This window comes from Aethalodelphis obliquidens, unplaced genomic scaffold, assembly GCF_003676395.1.
Source record: "Aethalodelphis obliquidens isolate GAN/ISIS:26980383/991018 unplaced genomic scaffold, ASM367639v1 scaffold59, whole genome shotgun sequence".
Taxonomy (NCBI): domain Eukaryota; kingdom Metazoa; phylum Chordata; class Mammalia; order Artiodactyla; family Delphinidae; genus Aethalodelphis; species Aethalodelphis obliquidens.
In genome coordinates this window covers 4,538,773-4,554,966 of record NW_020838003.1, presented here as the reverse complement: position 1 = coordinate 4,554,966, position 16,194 = coordinate 4,538,773, and the positions used below count along the sequence as shown (strand labels likewise).

The window sequence follows — 16,194 nt, the reverse complement described above, 5'->3', positions numbered from 1 at the left end:
TTTTTTAACAGAAGTTATTCTTCCATTTGTCTCTTTGAGGATACTAAACAACATATTTATTAGCCAGATTGTTCAATTATTTTAATTTCTTCTCAGGTGAATTCATCTTATTGTTGATTTTGTTGCCTATCTCTTAGTATAAGTTTCTTTCATTAAAAAAAATGTTGACTTGCAGAATAATTATTTGGGAAGTCTGTCTGTTATCTATCTATCCATCCATCCATTCTACCATTCATCCATCCTCTCACCTCTCCCTAGGTAACACTTTTGCAGTTGCCTCCATGTAGCCTACCTAGGAACCCCAACACCAGTACACATGGTGGGTCTCCACCTCACGATTACCCAGGGTTCATCACAGATCTGGCCAAAGGGTCAGCAGGCAGCTTGACTCAGGTTCTGGATGTGAGGCTGTGCCTGGGGCTTTCTGCCTCCCAGCAGCTCAGCTTTGCTTTCTTCGGCCTCTCTCGCTGACCAGAAAATCCCTGCCCCCAGATCCTGGTTTCACACCCTTGCTGGACCACTTTTAATCCTCATTAACCTCAGGAGCTAGACTTGCAGATCTTTCTCCTGGCTTCCAGACCTGCAGTCCAATGGGCTGGCAGTTGTAGCCCTACTCACAACTTGGCAGTTATCACCTTTCATTGTCTAGGGAGATGTTCTTTTGTGTTTGAGTAGGGTATAGACCTTTTAAATGTTCTCTTTTTTGTTCTGTCAACCACTGCCCTGGAAGATGTCCTCAATTCACGAACTTAGAAGGCCACCTTGACCAGAAGTTAGAAGAATTACTATTTATTGCCTGTCCTTTCCTGTCTTTTGCATTTTATACCATTTTTCAAGGAATTAATTTTTAAAAACCCGCCATCTCAACTGTGCTCTCAGTGAGCATAAAGGTGATTCAAGGTTAAACTTTCTTGTGACCCAAAAGAAATCCTCCCTTAGCTGTTTGGAAGGGGAGACAGTTAATGCTCTGTCACAAATATTATCTCCCTGCCATATCTGTCCAGGGCTCATCTGTCCACGGGCTGGCTGTGAACAAAGCTACTGTAAATGCCAAATGGATCACTGCTTTAAGTAAGTGCATATTCCCCAACCTCTACGTGAGATACTCTGTCTTAGAGGAGGGGAAGAAGGATTTTTGGCTGTTGCCTCTGTCAGAATTGATTGGGGATCGGGGGCCTGCTTTTCCGCCTCTTGATCCAGTCCCCAACCAATACCACCCTTGTGTCTGCGTGTGAATAAGATTCTGTGGGTAGCCAGCTCCCCGTTGAGTCTTGAAAAGTCCTGACCATTAAAAAAAAAAAAAAAAGACTAAAATCAAGTGTGACCCTCTGGACTCTTTCTTGTCTCCCAATGACAGGTCACTTGACTGGTGGACAGCAGACGAGTGCAATATGATCAACGGAACAGACGGAGATTCTTTTCACCCATTAATCACCAAAGACGAAATCCTTTATGTCTTCCCATCTGATTTTTGCAGGTAAGAACCTGAAAAATAAGTTCTTTGACTGTAAGACCACCAAAAATGTGAGGAATTATATACAGTTGCACTTATTCGGTGAGGGTATGTATGCTTAGTGAGTGATCAACGATGATGGCATATTGAGAAACAGCGAAGTGTAGTGGTTCACAGCACTAACTCCAGAGCCCGGCTGTGTTGGTTTGAATACCAGCTCCACCACTTACAGCTGTGTGACCCTGGGATCATTATTTAACCACTCTGTGCCTAACTTTCCTCGTTTGCCTACCTTGGGAGTTGTTTTGAGGACAAACGAGTTACTTTAATAAAATACTCAGCCCAGGGCCTGTCACACTGTCAATAACATTAAATGTTAGCTCTTTGTTATTATGGTATGCTCTGTCAGGTGTGAAATTTGCCCTGGTCTTCTTCCGGTCAACAGGTGGTCACTCCATAGAAGGTAAAGAAAGCATACTGCAGTCCGTATTTCAGAGTTCATAGGTCTCTGCTGAGCTCTAACCTTCCCGTTGATCCCATCTGCTCACACGTGGCCCACAACCTCTCCCTGGCTCCCACCTGCTATTTCTGTCCAGACGCACATGATGAAGTCCCCTCTGTGGCAGGAAGGCCTCCTGCTTTGTGACCTGATTCCCAGCTCCCCATCATCCCTGCTGCTTCTCCCGCCCTTCACCCTAAAACCGCTCAGCTGAGAGGCTGATCACACAGCCTCCCTTTCCTCTCCCACTCACTCCTGCAAGGCTTTTTGTGAGACTTCTCCTCCATCAGAAGTAATCTAGTTGGGGCTCCCCAGGGGGCGCAGTGGTTGAGAGTCTGCCTGCTGATGCAGGGGACACGGGTTCGTGCCCCGGTCCGGGAAGATCCCACATGCCGCGAAGCGGCTGGGCCCGTGAGCCATGGCCGCTGAGCCTGCGTGTCCGGAGCCTGTGCTCTGCAATGGGAGAGGCCACAACAGTGAGAGGCCCGCGTACTACAAAAAAAAAAAAAAAAAAAAGAATTAATCTAGTTGCCTTTGATGCTATGGAGTCAATATTCTCAAGGTCAGCTGTTCTTCTGGCTTTCATATCTCACACAACTGAGCACCTCCTCAGTCAGCCCTTCCAGAATCACTATAAATCTCCCTCTTCCCTTGCACTGAATCAGTCGCCAAGTGGGATCCATCCTCCTCAGAAAGAGCTCTCCTTTCACTCCATCCCTGCTCTCTGTGCCATGGTGCAGACCCTTTCCAGCTTTCACGTGGAATATCTCAGTCACCTTCCATCCAGCTGCTCCCTTCAGTCAATATTTGTGAAAGGACTGAAGGAAGAGAAAATATGTTTGAGCGCAATGGGTGAGACAAAGAAACTTCAGAGGGTAGTAGGAGGCTTATTAAAGATATGGCACAGAGGAAACTCATTCTTGTTTGGTACCACTACTTCTGAAGAGCCACTTGGCAATGCTTAGTAAAGCCAAAGACGTGCAAACCCCATGATTCCGCACTCCTCTCCTATGAAGGTTCCCTGACCTGAAGAACTCGTGTACATACGTGAAGGAGATTTATACAGAAAAGTTCACTGCAACACGGATTGTAGTTAGGAAAAATTGGAAGTGTCAACAGAAATAATAAAGAATCTATAATAGGAATAGAAAAGAGTTTTATTTGAGCCAAACTGAGGACTGTAGCCTAGGAGACACTGATTCAAGGAGCACTTGAATTGTGTTTTATCAGACTACAAAATGGGGGAGACATACAAAGGCAAAAACCTCAAGGTTGCAGTTAGTTACGTGAGTTGTTTATCAAGAATTATAACTGGAGCTGGCAAGAAGTAAGAGTGCTTGTTAAGCAAGGATTGGTTGGGATCTGAAATGGTTGCATAGTTACAAGGGGAGACCTTGAGACCATAAGGTTGCAGCTGGCCACTGCGAGCAGATACTGTTTTGAGAACGGCTAGTGGTGTCCTTGAGTTTGATGCAGTTCAGAAAATTTATGTTCACAGTGATGCAGGAATGTGTCTGAAACCACATCCACAATGGCCACCCGGCTCCATCCTGAATGGGACCCACAATTACTACATTTTGATTTTTCAAAGCATTCTTTACTTTAATGGTTAAAGCAGATGTACAATGAGTGTTTGACAGGCTATGAGAGAGGCTGTTCCCATTAGCATAAAGTTTAAGTTAAATCATGTGTAAGCCAGAATAACTTCCCATATCTCAATATGTGAAAATTTCTTCCATCCAAAGAAATCTAAGTGCCTGTGAAAAGGAAAATATAAATAAATATAGAGGCTTCCCTGGTGGCGCAGTGGTTAGGATTCTGCCTGCCAGTGCAGGGGACATGGGTTTGAGCCCTGGTCCGGGAAGATCCCACATGCCACGGCACAACTAAGCCCGTGCGCCACAACTACTGAGCCTGGGCTCTATAGCCGCGAGCCACAGCTACTGAGCCCACGCGCTGCAACTACTGAAGCCCGCGCACTAGAGCCCGTGCTACGCAACAAGAGAAGCCACCACAATGAGAAGCCCGCGCAATGCAATGAAGAGCAGCCCCAGCTCACCGCAATTGGAAGAAAGCCTGCGCGCAGCAACGAAGACCCATCGCAGCCAAAAATTAAACCAAACAAACAAAAAGTTTAAAAATAAATAAATAATGGGGTATTTGTTTGATAGAATATCATGTTAAAAGTAAAATATAGGGGCTTCCCTGGTGGCGCAGTGGTTGAGAGTCCGCCTGCCGATGCAGAGGACACGGATTCATGCCCCAGTCCGGGAAGATCCCACATGCCGTGGAGCGGCTAGGCCCGTGAGCCATGGCCGCTGAGCCTGCGCGTCTGGAGCCTGTGCTCCGCAACGGGAGAGGCCACAACAGTGAGAGGCCTGCGTACTGCAAAAAAACAAACAAACAGTAAAATATAATAACCAGAGCCATGTACATTAATGCAATAAATCTTAAAAATATAATGAAGGAAGAAGCAAATTGTAAAAGAGAATATGGTATACTGTTTATATAACATTTAGAAATAACAAACAGTGCCACAAGTTGTTTATGAATAGCCACATAGGTGAAAGTATAAAGACCTGCATGGGAATGATAAACCCCAAATTCAGGACAGCGGTTACCTCTGGGGACGCAGAGGACTAGAATCAGGAGTGTTACGCAGAGAGCTCCAGTTGTATCTGTAAATATACATTTTATTTATCTAAGTGGTATTTGTTATAAAAGGTACTTACTATAGTATTTTTTCTGTTTTTCTGTTTGCTTAAAATTTTCATGAAAAAATGCTATGGGGTGGGATGTGCAGTGGAAGGCAACTCCTGTAAGTCACAACCCAGGGAGAGATGTGTGCCCGCTGTGCTTCAGAGATGAAAAAGTGAGGCCCCCAAAGCAGTTCCCCTCAGCCTTCAGATGCCTTCAGATGCAGGGCTGAAGGATCAGTTACCACAGTGTATGTGAAAAGTGCCTTGGCTGTCACTCAGGTGCTGTGCACGTAGAAGGGTGGTTGGTATCATAAGGGACCACTGTTTGAAACGCTGTAACCACTGAAGGCAGAATGATGTTGAACACCATTGAAATAAGCAACCTAGGCAAAATACGGAAACTATTTTTATTTGGGGGAAATGAGTATCAAAGTATATATTCTAGGGCTTCCCTGGTGGCGCGGTGGTTGAGAGTCCGCCTGCCGATGCAGGGGACACGGGTTCGTGCCCCGGTCCGGGAGGATCCCACATGCCGCGGAGCGGCTGGGCCCGTGAGCCATGGCCGCTGAGCCTGCACATCCGGAGCCTGTGCTCCGGAACGGGAGAGGCCACGGCAGTGAGGGGCCCGCGTACCGCAAAAAAAAAAAGTATATATTCTAATCAAGTATCTAATGGGGCACTTTTCCAGGCCTGCAGAATCTACCGGGCCACACGCTTTGCCAACTCTTCAGCTTTCGCTTTGCCTCTGCCTCACCCTGGCATGTGTCCATGCTAGTCTAGGCGACTCATTTCTTCCAGCACAAATATCCATTCTAACTCATTTTCTTGATTTTCTACCACACGTTATGTTTTTTTCTAAGCCTTGTTAAGATGTTAGCATAGCTGCTGCCTCTTAAACATCTTTCATTATAATCTGTCTCCTACTTTATTACACATTCAATGGGTTGAGCTCCTTTCAAGCTTTCTCTTGCCTCTTCATTTTCCACTTATCCTGTAAGCTTTTAGCCACGCTATACCCAAGAACAGTTGCCTAACTCACTGGTACGGGCAGATCATGCTGATGGGAGCTCACATTGACTTTTTATTCTTACCTCCTAACAGGTCAGTATATATAACTTTCAGTGACTTTGAGAGCGTACAGGGACTGCCTGCCTTGAGGTTTAAGGTGCCTGCAGAAATATTAGCCAATACCTCAGACAACGCTGGCTTCTGTATACCTAAAGGAAACTGCCTGGGCTCAGGAGTTTTGAATGTCAGCGTCTGCAAGAACGGTAAGAACTCAGAGAGGGGACATGGGCAGGAGGGTCTGGATGCAGGACTGGTGTTCTTCAACAGAGAATGTTGTCAGCCCAATAGAAAGAGCGATTTTGACCTTTCAAGAATAACATTTTGGGGCTTCCCTGGTGGCGCAGTGGTTGAGAGTCCGCCTGCCGATGCAGGGGACATGGGTTCGTGCCCCGGTCCGGGAAGATCCCACATGCCGCGGAGCGGCTGGGCCCGTGAGCCATGGCCGCTGAGCCTGTGCGTCCAGAGCCTGTGCTCCGCAATGGAAGAGGCCACAACGGTGAGAGGCCCGCGTACCGAAAAAAAAAAAAGAATAATAATAATATTTCCTGTAATGATTTTTATTCCTAGATTGCCGTGTTATGTTTTCCCTGGGAAGTAGTTTAAGAGTTTGTTTTTCTTTCTCTTGAAACCGGTCCAGGGCCAGTGTTTCTTAATGTCTGAGCTAATCTGCTCCTTTCCGTGAATGAGGTGGAATGATCAGGGGTGCAGCTGACAGAAGCATTTTTTTTCATCACGAGGACTAGTTTTTGCAATCATATGCTGCATAATATTCACAATAGCCTTGCTAGATAGACAGCCAGTAGCCTCTGTTCATAATTGTGGAAACCAGGGCTCAGAGAAGGAACGGGATTTTTATAAAATCCTTACCTCTGAGCAAATTCCTGCTAGAACTTAGGGTCTTCTCATATTTGTACTGCGATCTTTCTGAGGCTACAATTCTTGTTTAAAGTTTCTCTTGAGAAACTCTGTAACTCCTTTCTCTTGATTAAAGTTGTACTTTTTTCCTGAATGATGTGCTAACTTTTGCCCCCGTGTCCATTTGGTTTGAAAATCTCCTTTTGGGATAACCCTCCCTTTCCTTGTCTGATGGGGTCACGGCTCCCAAGCCTGGCCTCAGAACTGTCTGGAGAATCATTAAAAACATCTGTCCCAGGGCCCACCTGCTAGCACCCCAGAATCTGTAGTTTTAATGAACTTCAGGTGATTCTCATGAAGGTGGTACCTGCAAGATTGGGAACCGCTGTTCTGGGGAACACACACCCCTGACCTAGAGATCAGACCTCTCCTGCTGGCTCACTGGGGGATGGTCCTGAAATGGCACCTGCCCGATCAACCCATGTTTCTGTGGTTCAAGGCACACATGTAGACACATTTTACTTGTTGTTTTGTTAACAGTCTGCTTCCTCAAGAAGTTGATGTCAGAACCAACAGAAGGATTCTACTTTGCAACAGTCATACCTCTTGCTATAATCCTTTTCCTCTTGCCTGTTCTGTGTTCCCAGATGTGGACTGAAATATTACCCTTCAGGACTATCCTCAAGTGTTTTGCATTCCCCAGGGGAACATTCTGGCTAGTGGGATGAGTGAGCGTTCTGGAGTCAGGGGGATCTGGGATTGACTTCTGTTTGTTAGCAAATTGGCCACGTTGCTGAAGGAGGGTTCCAGACAGCAGTTTTCTCATCTGTAAAATGGGGGTGATTATAACTTCCTTGGAGGGTTGTGTGAAGGTTAGAGATAATGTATGTAAAACACTCAGGACAGTGTCTGGCCCTTATTAAGTCCTTAACAGATCTTTAAAAATACATTTTAAAGGTCAGTGTGGGAAATTCCCTGGCGGTCCAGTGGTTAGGACTCTGCCCACTCACTGCTGAGGGCCCGGGTTCCATCCCTGGTCAGGGAGCTAAGATCTCACAAGCCACGTGGTGCAGCCAAAGAAATAAATAAATAAAGGTCAGTGTAGGTCACAAAGAAGGAAATCATGTCTCCGTGAAACTGTGTAGCAGCAGAGAGCAGAACTGTGTGTGTGACAAGTGAGGTGTCTGAGCCATGGGCTGGAGGATATGTGAGCAGACTTAAACTACTTGCCGTTAAGCTAATTTCTCCCAAAATGTATTTTCCTGGCAGCAGTTATTGAGTCCCTCTCCTCTTTTCAAGAGCAAAATCTATCAATAGAATAGGTTTCCTTTAATAACTTGCTTCTCTATGTGTTCCTTAAAATGAATAGGAAATTTTTTTAAAAAAAAAAAAAGGAAGAAAAAAAAACAGTGTCTTCCTGTGGGCAGACCTTGATCTAGTCAGAGGCTGCAGATGGCAGGACCAGGCAAAGTCTTAAAAAAATTCTGCATTGGGAATTCCCTGGCGGTCCAGTGGTTAGCGCTCCGCACGTTCACTGCTGAGGGCCGGGGTTCAATCCCTGGTCGGGGAACTAAGATGCCGCAAGATGCCTGTTTTGGGTAAAACATAAACAGGAAAGCAGAAAAATAAGGGGGAAAAAAGTCCATGTACTGGTAGAGAACTACAGTTGAAACAAGTGCTTTAAAATGAGTCGTCCCTTATTCGATCAGAATTCTGCCTCCATCGCCTGAAAGCTGGATGTCTTGGGGAAATTTTATAACTTCTCTGAACCTCCCTTTCCTCAAATGTAAAAGGAAGGAAATAGTTCTAACTTCATAGGACTGCTGGGAGCGTTAATTAAAATAATGTGTGTAAAGCATTTGTCTATTATAGGTTCAGCAAATGTTTGTTGAAGAATAAATGATTTAGCCAGGGCTTCATATTCTGATATAAAATAATGTAGGGGTAAAAGAGATGTCAGAAGATGAAGTATAAATCCCTAGCTAAGAGATGTAGGATATACTTTTAGCCTGCCCCTCTCCCCAATCCAACTTTTCTGTGTATAGCTTTCCCCCTACTGAGGAACTGGATTTGTGGTCAGGAACTTTATATTCATCTTAGACTTTTAAGAACCTCACCATTCATTTCTGTTTTCCTCAAAATGCAGGTGCACCTATTATTATGTCTTTCCCACACTTCTACCAAGCAGATGAGAAGTTTGTTTCTGCCATAGAAGGCATGCACCCAAATAAGGACTATCATGAGACATTTGTGGACATTAATCCTGTGAGTACACACGTCTTGTTGGTTAAAAAACATGCATTTTATTCTGTCTTTACGGTGTTCACCAGCTTAGCCCTGGGTACTCTTGAGAAGTGTATTGTCTTCCTTCCATTCACATATTCAAGTGGAGGGAGCTCAGCTCAGCGTGATGTGATGCGGAGTCTCATAGCCCTGTAATTAGAAGGCTGAGTTGTATTGAGCTAATACTCAGAAATATCGGCAAACCCACTTTAACAAAAAAGCAACAGTGAAAGTCCCATCATTGGAAACAACTGGAATCGGACCCAGGTAACCTGGTCAGTCTTCTGTTGCCAAAAGACTGGACCTGAACGTACACGTATTCCTCTCACTGGGCCACAGATCAGCAGGGTGAAGACATTCTGCTGCCAGGAACGTTTTGGTTGAAATTTAAATGTATATATATTAGCTTCAGTCACTTTTGGCAAAACTCTTTATACAGGTGCTTTTGAGAGTTATTATATGACATCATTAATTTAAAAAGCATCAAATATATACATACTCTAATCCCGTATTCATAGAGGAGAAAACCTAAAAACCATGTTGAAAGGATGTATCATTGCACAATGTGAGAACCTTTCACTGTAGGGACTGAATTAAAGGTGAGATATCTTCATTCTTGGGATTTTGAGCACATGCATGGAACAGTCACAGAAGAGCCAGCACATTCTCTGAGCACAGCGACTTATGGGCATTTCACCATTAGCAACACTCATTGCATTCATATTTGAGAAATCGGTGCTCTTATCGTTTTGTGAATAAGGTCAGGTGTGGTTTTCTCCCTTTTCTCTCTTAGCCATCAGTCAGCTCCTTTTCAGTAGCCAAACCACTTGTCACCAGGGTGAGGCACAACCCCACCCGCTTGGTGCAGAAGGTGGCGTGGCCATGGGAGGACAATGCTGCGTCTGTCCTCCGGGCTTTGTTGGGTGGGCCTGGCCACAGGTGGGCACCATTCTCTGGCTGTGACCACGTCCTCCTTGTAGCACTCTGGCCCTCCGCCTGGAAACCCAGAGCCGACAGGGTATCTGCTGGATCTCCTTCCTGCCTGGGTCCTCTAGGGCTTTGCTATTCAAAGTGACAGCATCCTGCTCAATCTCAGGCCCCACCCCAGACCTACCAAATCAGAATCTGCATTTTAATAAGGTGCCTAAGGACTCGCATGCATAGTCAAGTGTGAGAAACATTGGTCTACCAGGCACCTAACACAGTCCACAGTTCTCATTCTGTCCTGGGGAACAGCTTTCCCTCGTCCCGCTCTGCCTAGCACATGTGGCAGTGGCCGCCCTGTTTATCAGAACCACCCAGAAACGGTGCTCTATCGACAGAAACTGTGTGTGTGGTTTTAATAAATCCTAACGTTTTCTTTCTACTTCTCTGATTCACAGTTGACTGGAATTATCCTAAGAGCAGCCAAGAGGTTCCAAATCAACGTTTATGTCAAAAAATTAGATGACTTTATGTAAGTTTCGCTTGTTTCTGCAGAGGCAGAGGGTGGTTTTGCTACATTGACTTTCTGGTGGGGTTGATGTCGAGATGGGTACAGCCCACTTCTAAGTCTGTTCACCCTGCCCTTCAGGGATGAGGCACGATCAGCATTGTCATGGGCAGCCTTGGTCTTGGAAGTTACTTATTTTACTTAACCAAACACTTATAGAATGCTTTCCATGGATCAACCATTATTCTAAGTAGTTTACATACATTAACTCATTTGTTCCTCACAATAACCCTGTATTACCCCCTTTTACAGATGAATAAACCGAGACCCAGAGTCTGCTCTTACCCACTCTGCTAAGCACTTCCCTCACCAGGACTCTGGCTGCCTCCCTCCCTCCCTTTCTTTCCACTGCTCCCACCCAGGCCAGCCACAAACCCTCCCGTGGATGGTTAAATACTCTCTGGAGTCCAGTGTACCCACACTCCATCTGCTTAATTAGGATTCTCGAGTATAATCTCCTGCTCAGACTTTTCAGTGGAAATTGAGAAAATGATTTCATTCAATGTTGAATGAAAAAGCAGAATGCAAAACTGTAATACATATCTATAATATATCTATACTTATCTAATCTTTCTGTCTGCCTATCTATCATTCAAACTTGGTTGGCTCCCCCCATAAAATTTGCCAGGTTTAAGCACATGTGTTTGGGATCTTTCTAGAAAGCAAATGTGATTTGTAAGGATGCATTTTGTGTGTGTATTTCTGAGGGAGTATAATTTAGTAGTTACAATCTAGAGCCTTAGAATCAAAGTGGAATTCCAGTCCTAGCTCCACCACTTCCTCATGGTGGTCCTGGGCAAATTACTCCGAGCCACCATCTCCTTGTCTTAAACCTGGGACAGTAATACCTACTGCATTGGGACTACCATGAGAATTAAGTGAGATAATGTTCCCAAGACACCTGGTACAGAGCTGGTGCATAGTAAATGCTCAGTAAGTGATTGCTCCAGGCTCTTGTAAAGACAATACTGAGTAGCCTGATTATAAAACATTCTGAGGAATGATAGCATTGTTCTGCTGGAACCTCCCCTCCAATAACTCTTGGGAGTATGGTAATCATTTTGATGAATTTACTTTTGGCATCTTGTGTTTTGGTTAAACACACTTTACATAAATATGCAACACTTTGAATTGCTAGACTGTTTGTGATCTAACTGCTGATTATTAGGTGTTTGCAGATATAATAAGAGGTCTGCATAAATTCCAGGTAATTTAATGAAATAACCGGGCTGGCATTTTCATATAAACTTGTCTCACCAGGCCAATGTGCCATCCTAATGAGGATGTCTATAAAATAGTCTCTTTTTTTGTATTTGTAGTGAAACGGGAAATATTAGAACCCTGGTTTTCCCAGTGATGTATATCAATGAGGTAAGTCCTGGGAGGGAGCCACAGGTACGTTTTACCTGTGGAAGCCTGGGGAACTTCCTACTTCTGCGATTGTAGCTATGTGTAATTTAAGATGTGAGAAAGGGGCAAAGGTGATTTTTTTTTTTTTTTTTTTGGCGGTACGCGGGCCTCTCACCGCTGTGGCCTCTCCCGTTGTGGAGCACAGGCTCCGGACGCGCAGGCTCAGCGGCCATGGCTCACGGGCCCAGCCGCTCCGCGGCATGTGGGATCTTCCCAGACCGGGGCACGAACCCACGTCCCCTGCATTGGCAGGCGAACTCTCAACCACTGTGCCACCAGGGAAGCCCAAGGTGATTTTTAAAAACCTGTTTGTCCTCAGAAAATTTCTGTTTATATGTTTACATGAATCTTCCTGTGTCTGAGATTTGAAAACGACAGAAAGAAATTTCCCTTGTCAAGAACATTATTTGGGTGAAACTTCTTTCTGGGAAGCTGGTTATGTAAGAAACAAAATGCAAAGGTAATTAGTTTACCGTTCATTAGTTGAGGAGAAAAAGAATAAAAAAGAGCGTGGGGTGCTTGAGAAATGATTAAATAAAATGTGATACACGCCCATTAATTGCAGTGATACGTGGGTGCCTTATCCTTCATCATAGCATAGAGTCTTTTCTACTTTCTGGTTCCTGTCTTAGTTCAAACAAGAGGAGTTTCTCTTGAGAAATATTTCTTTCACAGTGTACCCACAGAAATGTTATCCCTAATTGTTAGGCATAAATTGAATTTCTGTAAAGCATATTCTGAAAGCTCATAAAACATCCACTATTTAAGACACCTGTGATAAATTCTTTTCTGAATCACATATCACATTTACTGTAGTTATATCTCCTCAATTTCCCTTCTCTCTTTCACCCAGTTTTGAGGGGAAACTTGCAGAATTTTCCCCCTCAAATTCATGATCGGCTGGCTTCCATTGTTAACAGCAACAGTTGTTAAAGTTTCATGATTTTTCTCTCTTCCCTGAAAATATTTGTTCTTTGTAGAAGATTTAGTAACAAAGATTAGCAAGGAAAGGGAAAGTTCAAATGACTTCTCGCAAAACCTGAGCCAGACTGATAAATTGTTTTATTTTTAATTAATTAATTAGTTTATTTTTGGCTGTGTTGGGTCTTATTTGCTGCGTGGGCTTTCTCTAGTTGCAGTGAGAGGGGGCTACTCTTCATTGCGGTGCGTGGGCCTCTCATTGCAGTGGCCTCTCTTGTTGTGGACACGGACTCTAGGTGCGCCGGCTTCAGTAGTTGTGGCTCATGGACTCCAGAGCGGAGGAAGCTCAGAAGTTGTGGCACACGGGCTTAGTTGCTCCGCGGCATGTGGGATCTTCCTGGACCAGGGCTCGAACCTGTGTCCCCTGCACTGGCAGGTGGATTCTTAACCACGAGCCACCGGGGAAGCCCCTGATAAATTGTTTTTAACTTGCTTTATTTTCCTCAGCAATACGTCGTAAAATTTTTTTTCCAAAACAACTTTGTAAAATAAAATTTGATGTTTCACATTTTGTAAAAGTAACGTGCTCTTTATAGAACTCAGGAGATTAAAAATTGTATTTAAAAAGTGAACTGCTTGATAAGCAAGCCCATCCCTCAGAGAAAAGTGCAATTGACATCTGCTTATGTTGCCTCAGTATTTTTCTGGTTTTGATATTACATAGTTGAGACCATACGGTAGATACGGTTTTATATCCTTTTTCAACTTAGCATTGTATTGGTAGCCACATTGATAAACTTTTGAAGGGTTTGTGATTACAGTTCTAAGACAAGGCTTTTATTGTTTCATAGGAAGAATTCAGGCAGTATTTACCATTTATAGGACCTATTTGCAGTTGCTCCTGGGTCATTACGGTTATTGTTTGTGGGGAGAGCCATGGAAGGAGGGCTTTTTGAAAGTGTGGAAGGGCCCTGTTCTGCCAGCTTACATTCATTGTTGCACCATATTTGAAGTCCCCTCCACCTTAACTTCTGCTTTGACTTTTTGTTAAAGACTAGATTGAGTCCAGGGAATGATAGAGTGAAACCTCATGCTTTTACTCCCTCCCAGAAAGAACTTGACTTTTCTCTTCTCTAGAAAAGGAAAACATTAGACCTGGAAGTGACCTTGGAGACTGCTCTCCCATCCCTTTCCTTCCAGAGGCGGAGACTCTGACCATGATGGCCCTTCATCTGCAAATTGAGCAGATGAATTAAGCCCATTCATTAATTAAGCCCAAAGTCCCAGTTGTTGCTAATAATTTTTATAGAATTAAGTTCTTCAGATACCTCACAGTTTAAGGTGATAATACTTTTGCCCTTAGTTATCTGGAATTCTGGTTAGCCTCAAGACTTCCCTGAACACTTTCTGTCTAGACCTCTGGTCCCGATCAGTATAGATCCAACCAAGAGAGAAATGATGCTTTCCACATGCCATTATTGGAATATTGCATTCATTCATTCATCTAATCAAGAGACATTAATTGAGCACCTACTGTGTTTCAGGCGCTATACCCAGTGTTTAGTTGACTGAAATAAAAGTCTTGCCTTCAGGAACCTCACAGTCAGGAGGAGACAAACAAGTAAACACACAGTTATAATGCAGAATGTGGAGACAGTGATGGAAGATTTTAGAATGTGAGATGGAAGCGCAGAAAAGGGGCCTTGAACCAGGCCAAAGGAGACTTCTGGAAGGAAGTTATGCTGAGTTGGAGTTTGAAAGGTGACATGGAGTTGTCTGATACAAAAGAAAAGCTGATATTATCTCAGTATTTCTGAATACTTTCCCCCTCCTTTTTCCCACCAATTTTGAGTAAAACATGTCTTCAGGAGAAAAGAGACATCAGTGAATAAGTGCCCCCTCTGGTTATTCTAACTTATAAAAGGATTTTCAGTATCTCTGGTTTGCTAACAGGAGGACATACCCAAATTGTGTTTAATGGTTTGGAGGAAAGATAGAGCAAAAAACTTTACACCCTGGATATTCAGTAATCAAGGGAATACTATTTTCTTGCTCCTCCTCGCAGAGTGTTCTCATTGATAAAGAGACTGCAAGTCGACTGAAGTCTGTGATTAACACTGCTCAGATCATCACCAACATACCCTACATTATCATGGCGCTGGGTGTGTTCTTTGGTCTGATCTTCACCTGGCTCGCGTGCAGAGGACAGGGATCCATGGACGAGGTGAGCAGTGGCTGGAGGAATGTCTCCCTTACTGAATAACGTTCCTTGAGGACTTCAGCTGTGCTTCACTGAAGGGCTGTCAGCGGGCTTATTAGGGTGGATTCTGAGGTTTTATGCTGGGCACAGTGATCTCATGGTTATATTACTGCTGGGCCAAATGAGAGGCAAGGGAAGTGTGTCAAGGTGGAGGGGTGATAGAATGGTATTTTCCAGTATTTCAGGCTTTCTTGGTAGGAATGGAACCCCTGGGAGAAAGCATTGTGTCTTTGCAAGTAACCTGAAAAAAAGAGGAAGAATATAAAACAGCTAGGCACCCGGGCTTTCTTGTCAGACTGCCCAGGTTCAAATCCCAGTTTGGCCACTTAATAGCTGTGTGACCCCAGAAACTGTGCCTTGGTTTCTCTATCTGTAAAATGGGATGATAATTGAGCCCCGCTTAGGAGTTTTTTGTGAGGATTTGATGATATTTTAAACATAAAGCACTTGGCCCAGTGTAAGTATTTAGTAAGAGCTCAATAAATATTAGTTATATGACAAAATAGCTCCATAATTATAGAGCAAGGCAGCCAGAGATCTGCTTGGAAAGAATCCCTGGTTTATCAGAAGATACCTACCACTGAGTCGTCATTGCATAATAAATGATGGGCACAGGGGAGTAGTTCCTCTCCTGGAGGGGTGGGAACAGCCCCAAATGGGTGGGATAAGTGGTTAGGTTGGCTTCCCTAAGTGACCAGCAGGCCAACCCAGGGGTCTTAACACCTTCAATGAGCCCTTCTTAAATTCTCACCAGCCTCTCTGTTTGCAACAAAGGCTTTTTTTTCGCCTCTCTTCACTGCCTCCATTATGTATCTGAGGCAAATCTGAGACATAGGAAATGAAATAGGCTGAAACCATCTAAATCCTATAAGCTCAGATTTCCCTGTCTTCTGCGTGCTTCCAGTATGCCTTTCAACCCATGCCCATCACATTAGCGTGAATTAGGTGTGAGACAACGATTTTTCCATTTCTATCTATGGATTGATCTTACAGTCAATGTAAGATGGATTGTACTGTCACTGAGCTTTTCATAGGCACAGATGAAAGCCCACGTAAATATTATGACTGTTCCTACAATTAGCCATCTTCACATATCCAACAGGCAAGCATTACTGAGCACCCATCACCTATGACACATTGTTCTCTGATGGACCTCCAACTGAAGGAGAGAAATTCAATAGGGTGTGATGAGGATTACGGTCCAGGTCAACACAAGGAGAAGGGTTCTGGTCCAGTGTCAGGGTAGGGTGTCAG

At 44.2% G+C, this 16,194-nt stretch overlaps 1 protein-coding gene across 1 annotated transcript in view; it reads left to right on the top strand.

Annotated features, from left to right (window-relative positions):
* Positions 1-16,194, top strand: part of SCARB2 (scavenger receptor class B member 2) — a 65,957-nt gene that overhangs the window by 49,113 nt on the left and 650 nt on the right. Inside the window, exons 6-11 of the mRNA XM_027087668.1 lie at positions 1,358-1,477; positions 5,753-5,922; positions 8,721-8,839; positions 10,240-10,313; positions 11,669-11,720; positions 14,746-14,904. Coding sequence (XP_026943469.1) covers positions 1,358-1,477; positions 5,753-5,922; positions 8,721-8,839; positions 10,240-10,313; positions 11,669-11,720; positions 14,746-14,904 — 694 coding nt within the window. The remainder of the gene's footprint in view (positions 1-1,357; positions 1,478-5,752; positions 5,923-8,720; positions 8,840-10,239; positions 10,314-11,668; positions 11,721-14,745; positions 14,905-16,194) is intronic.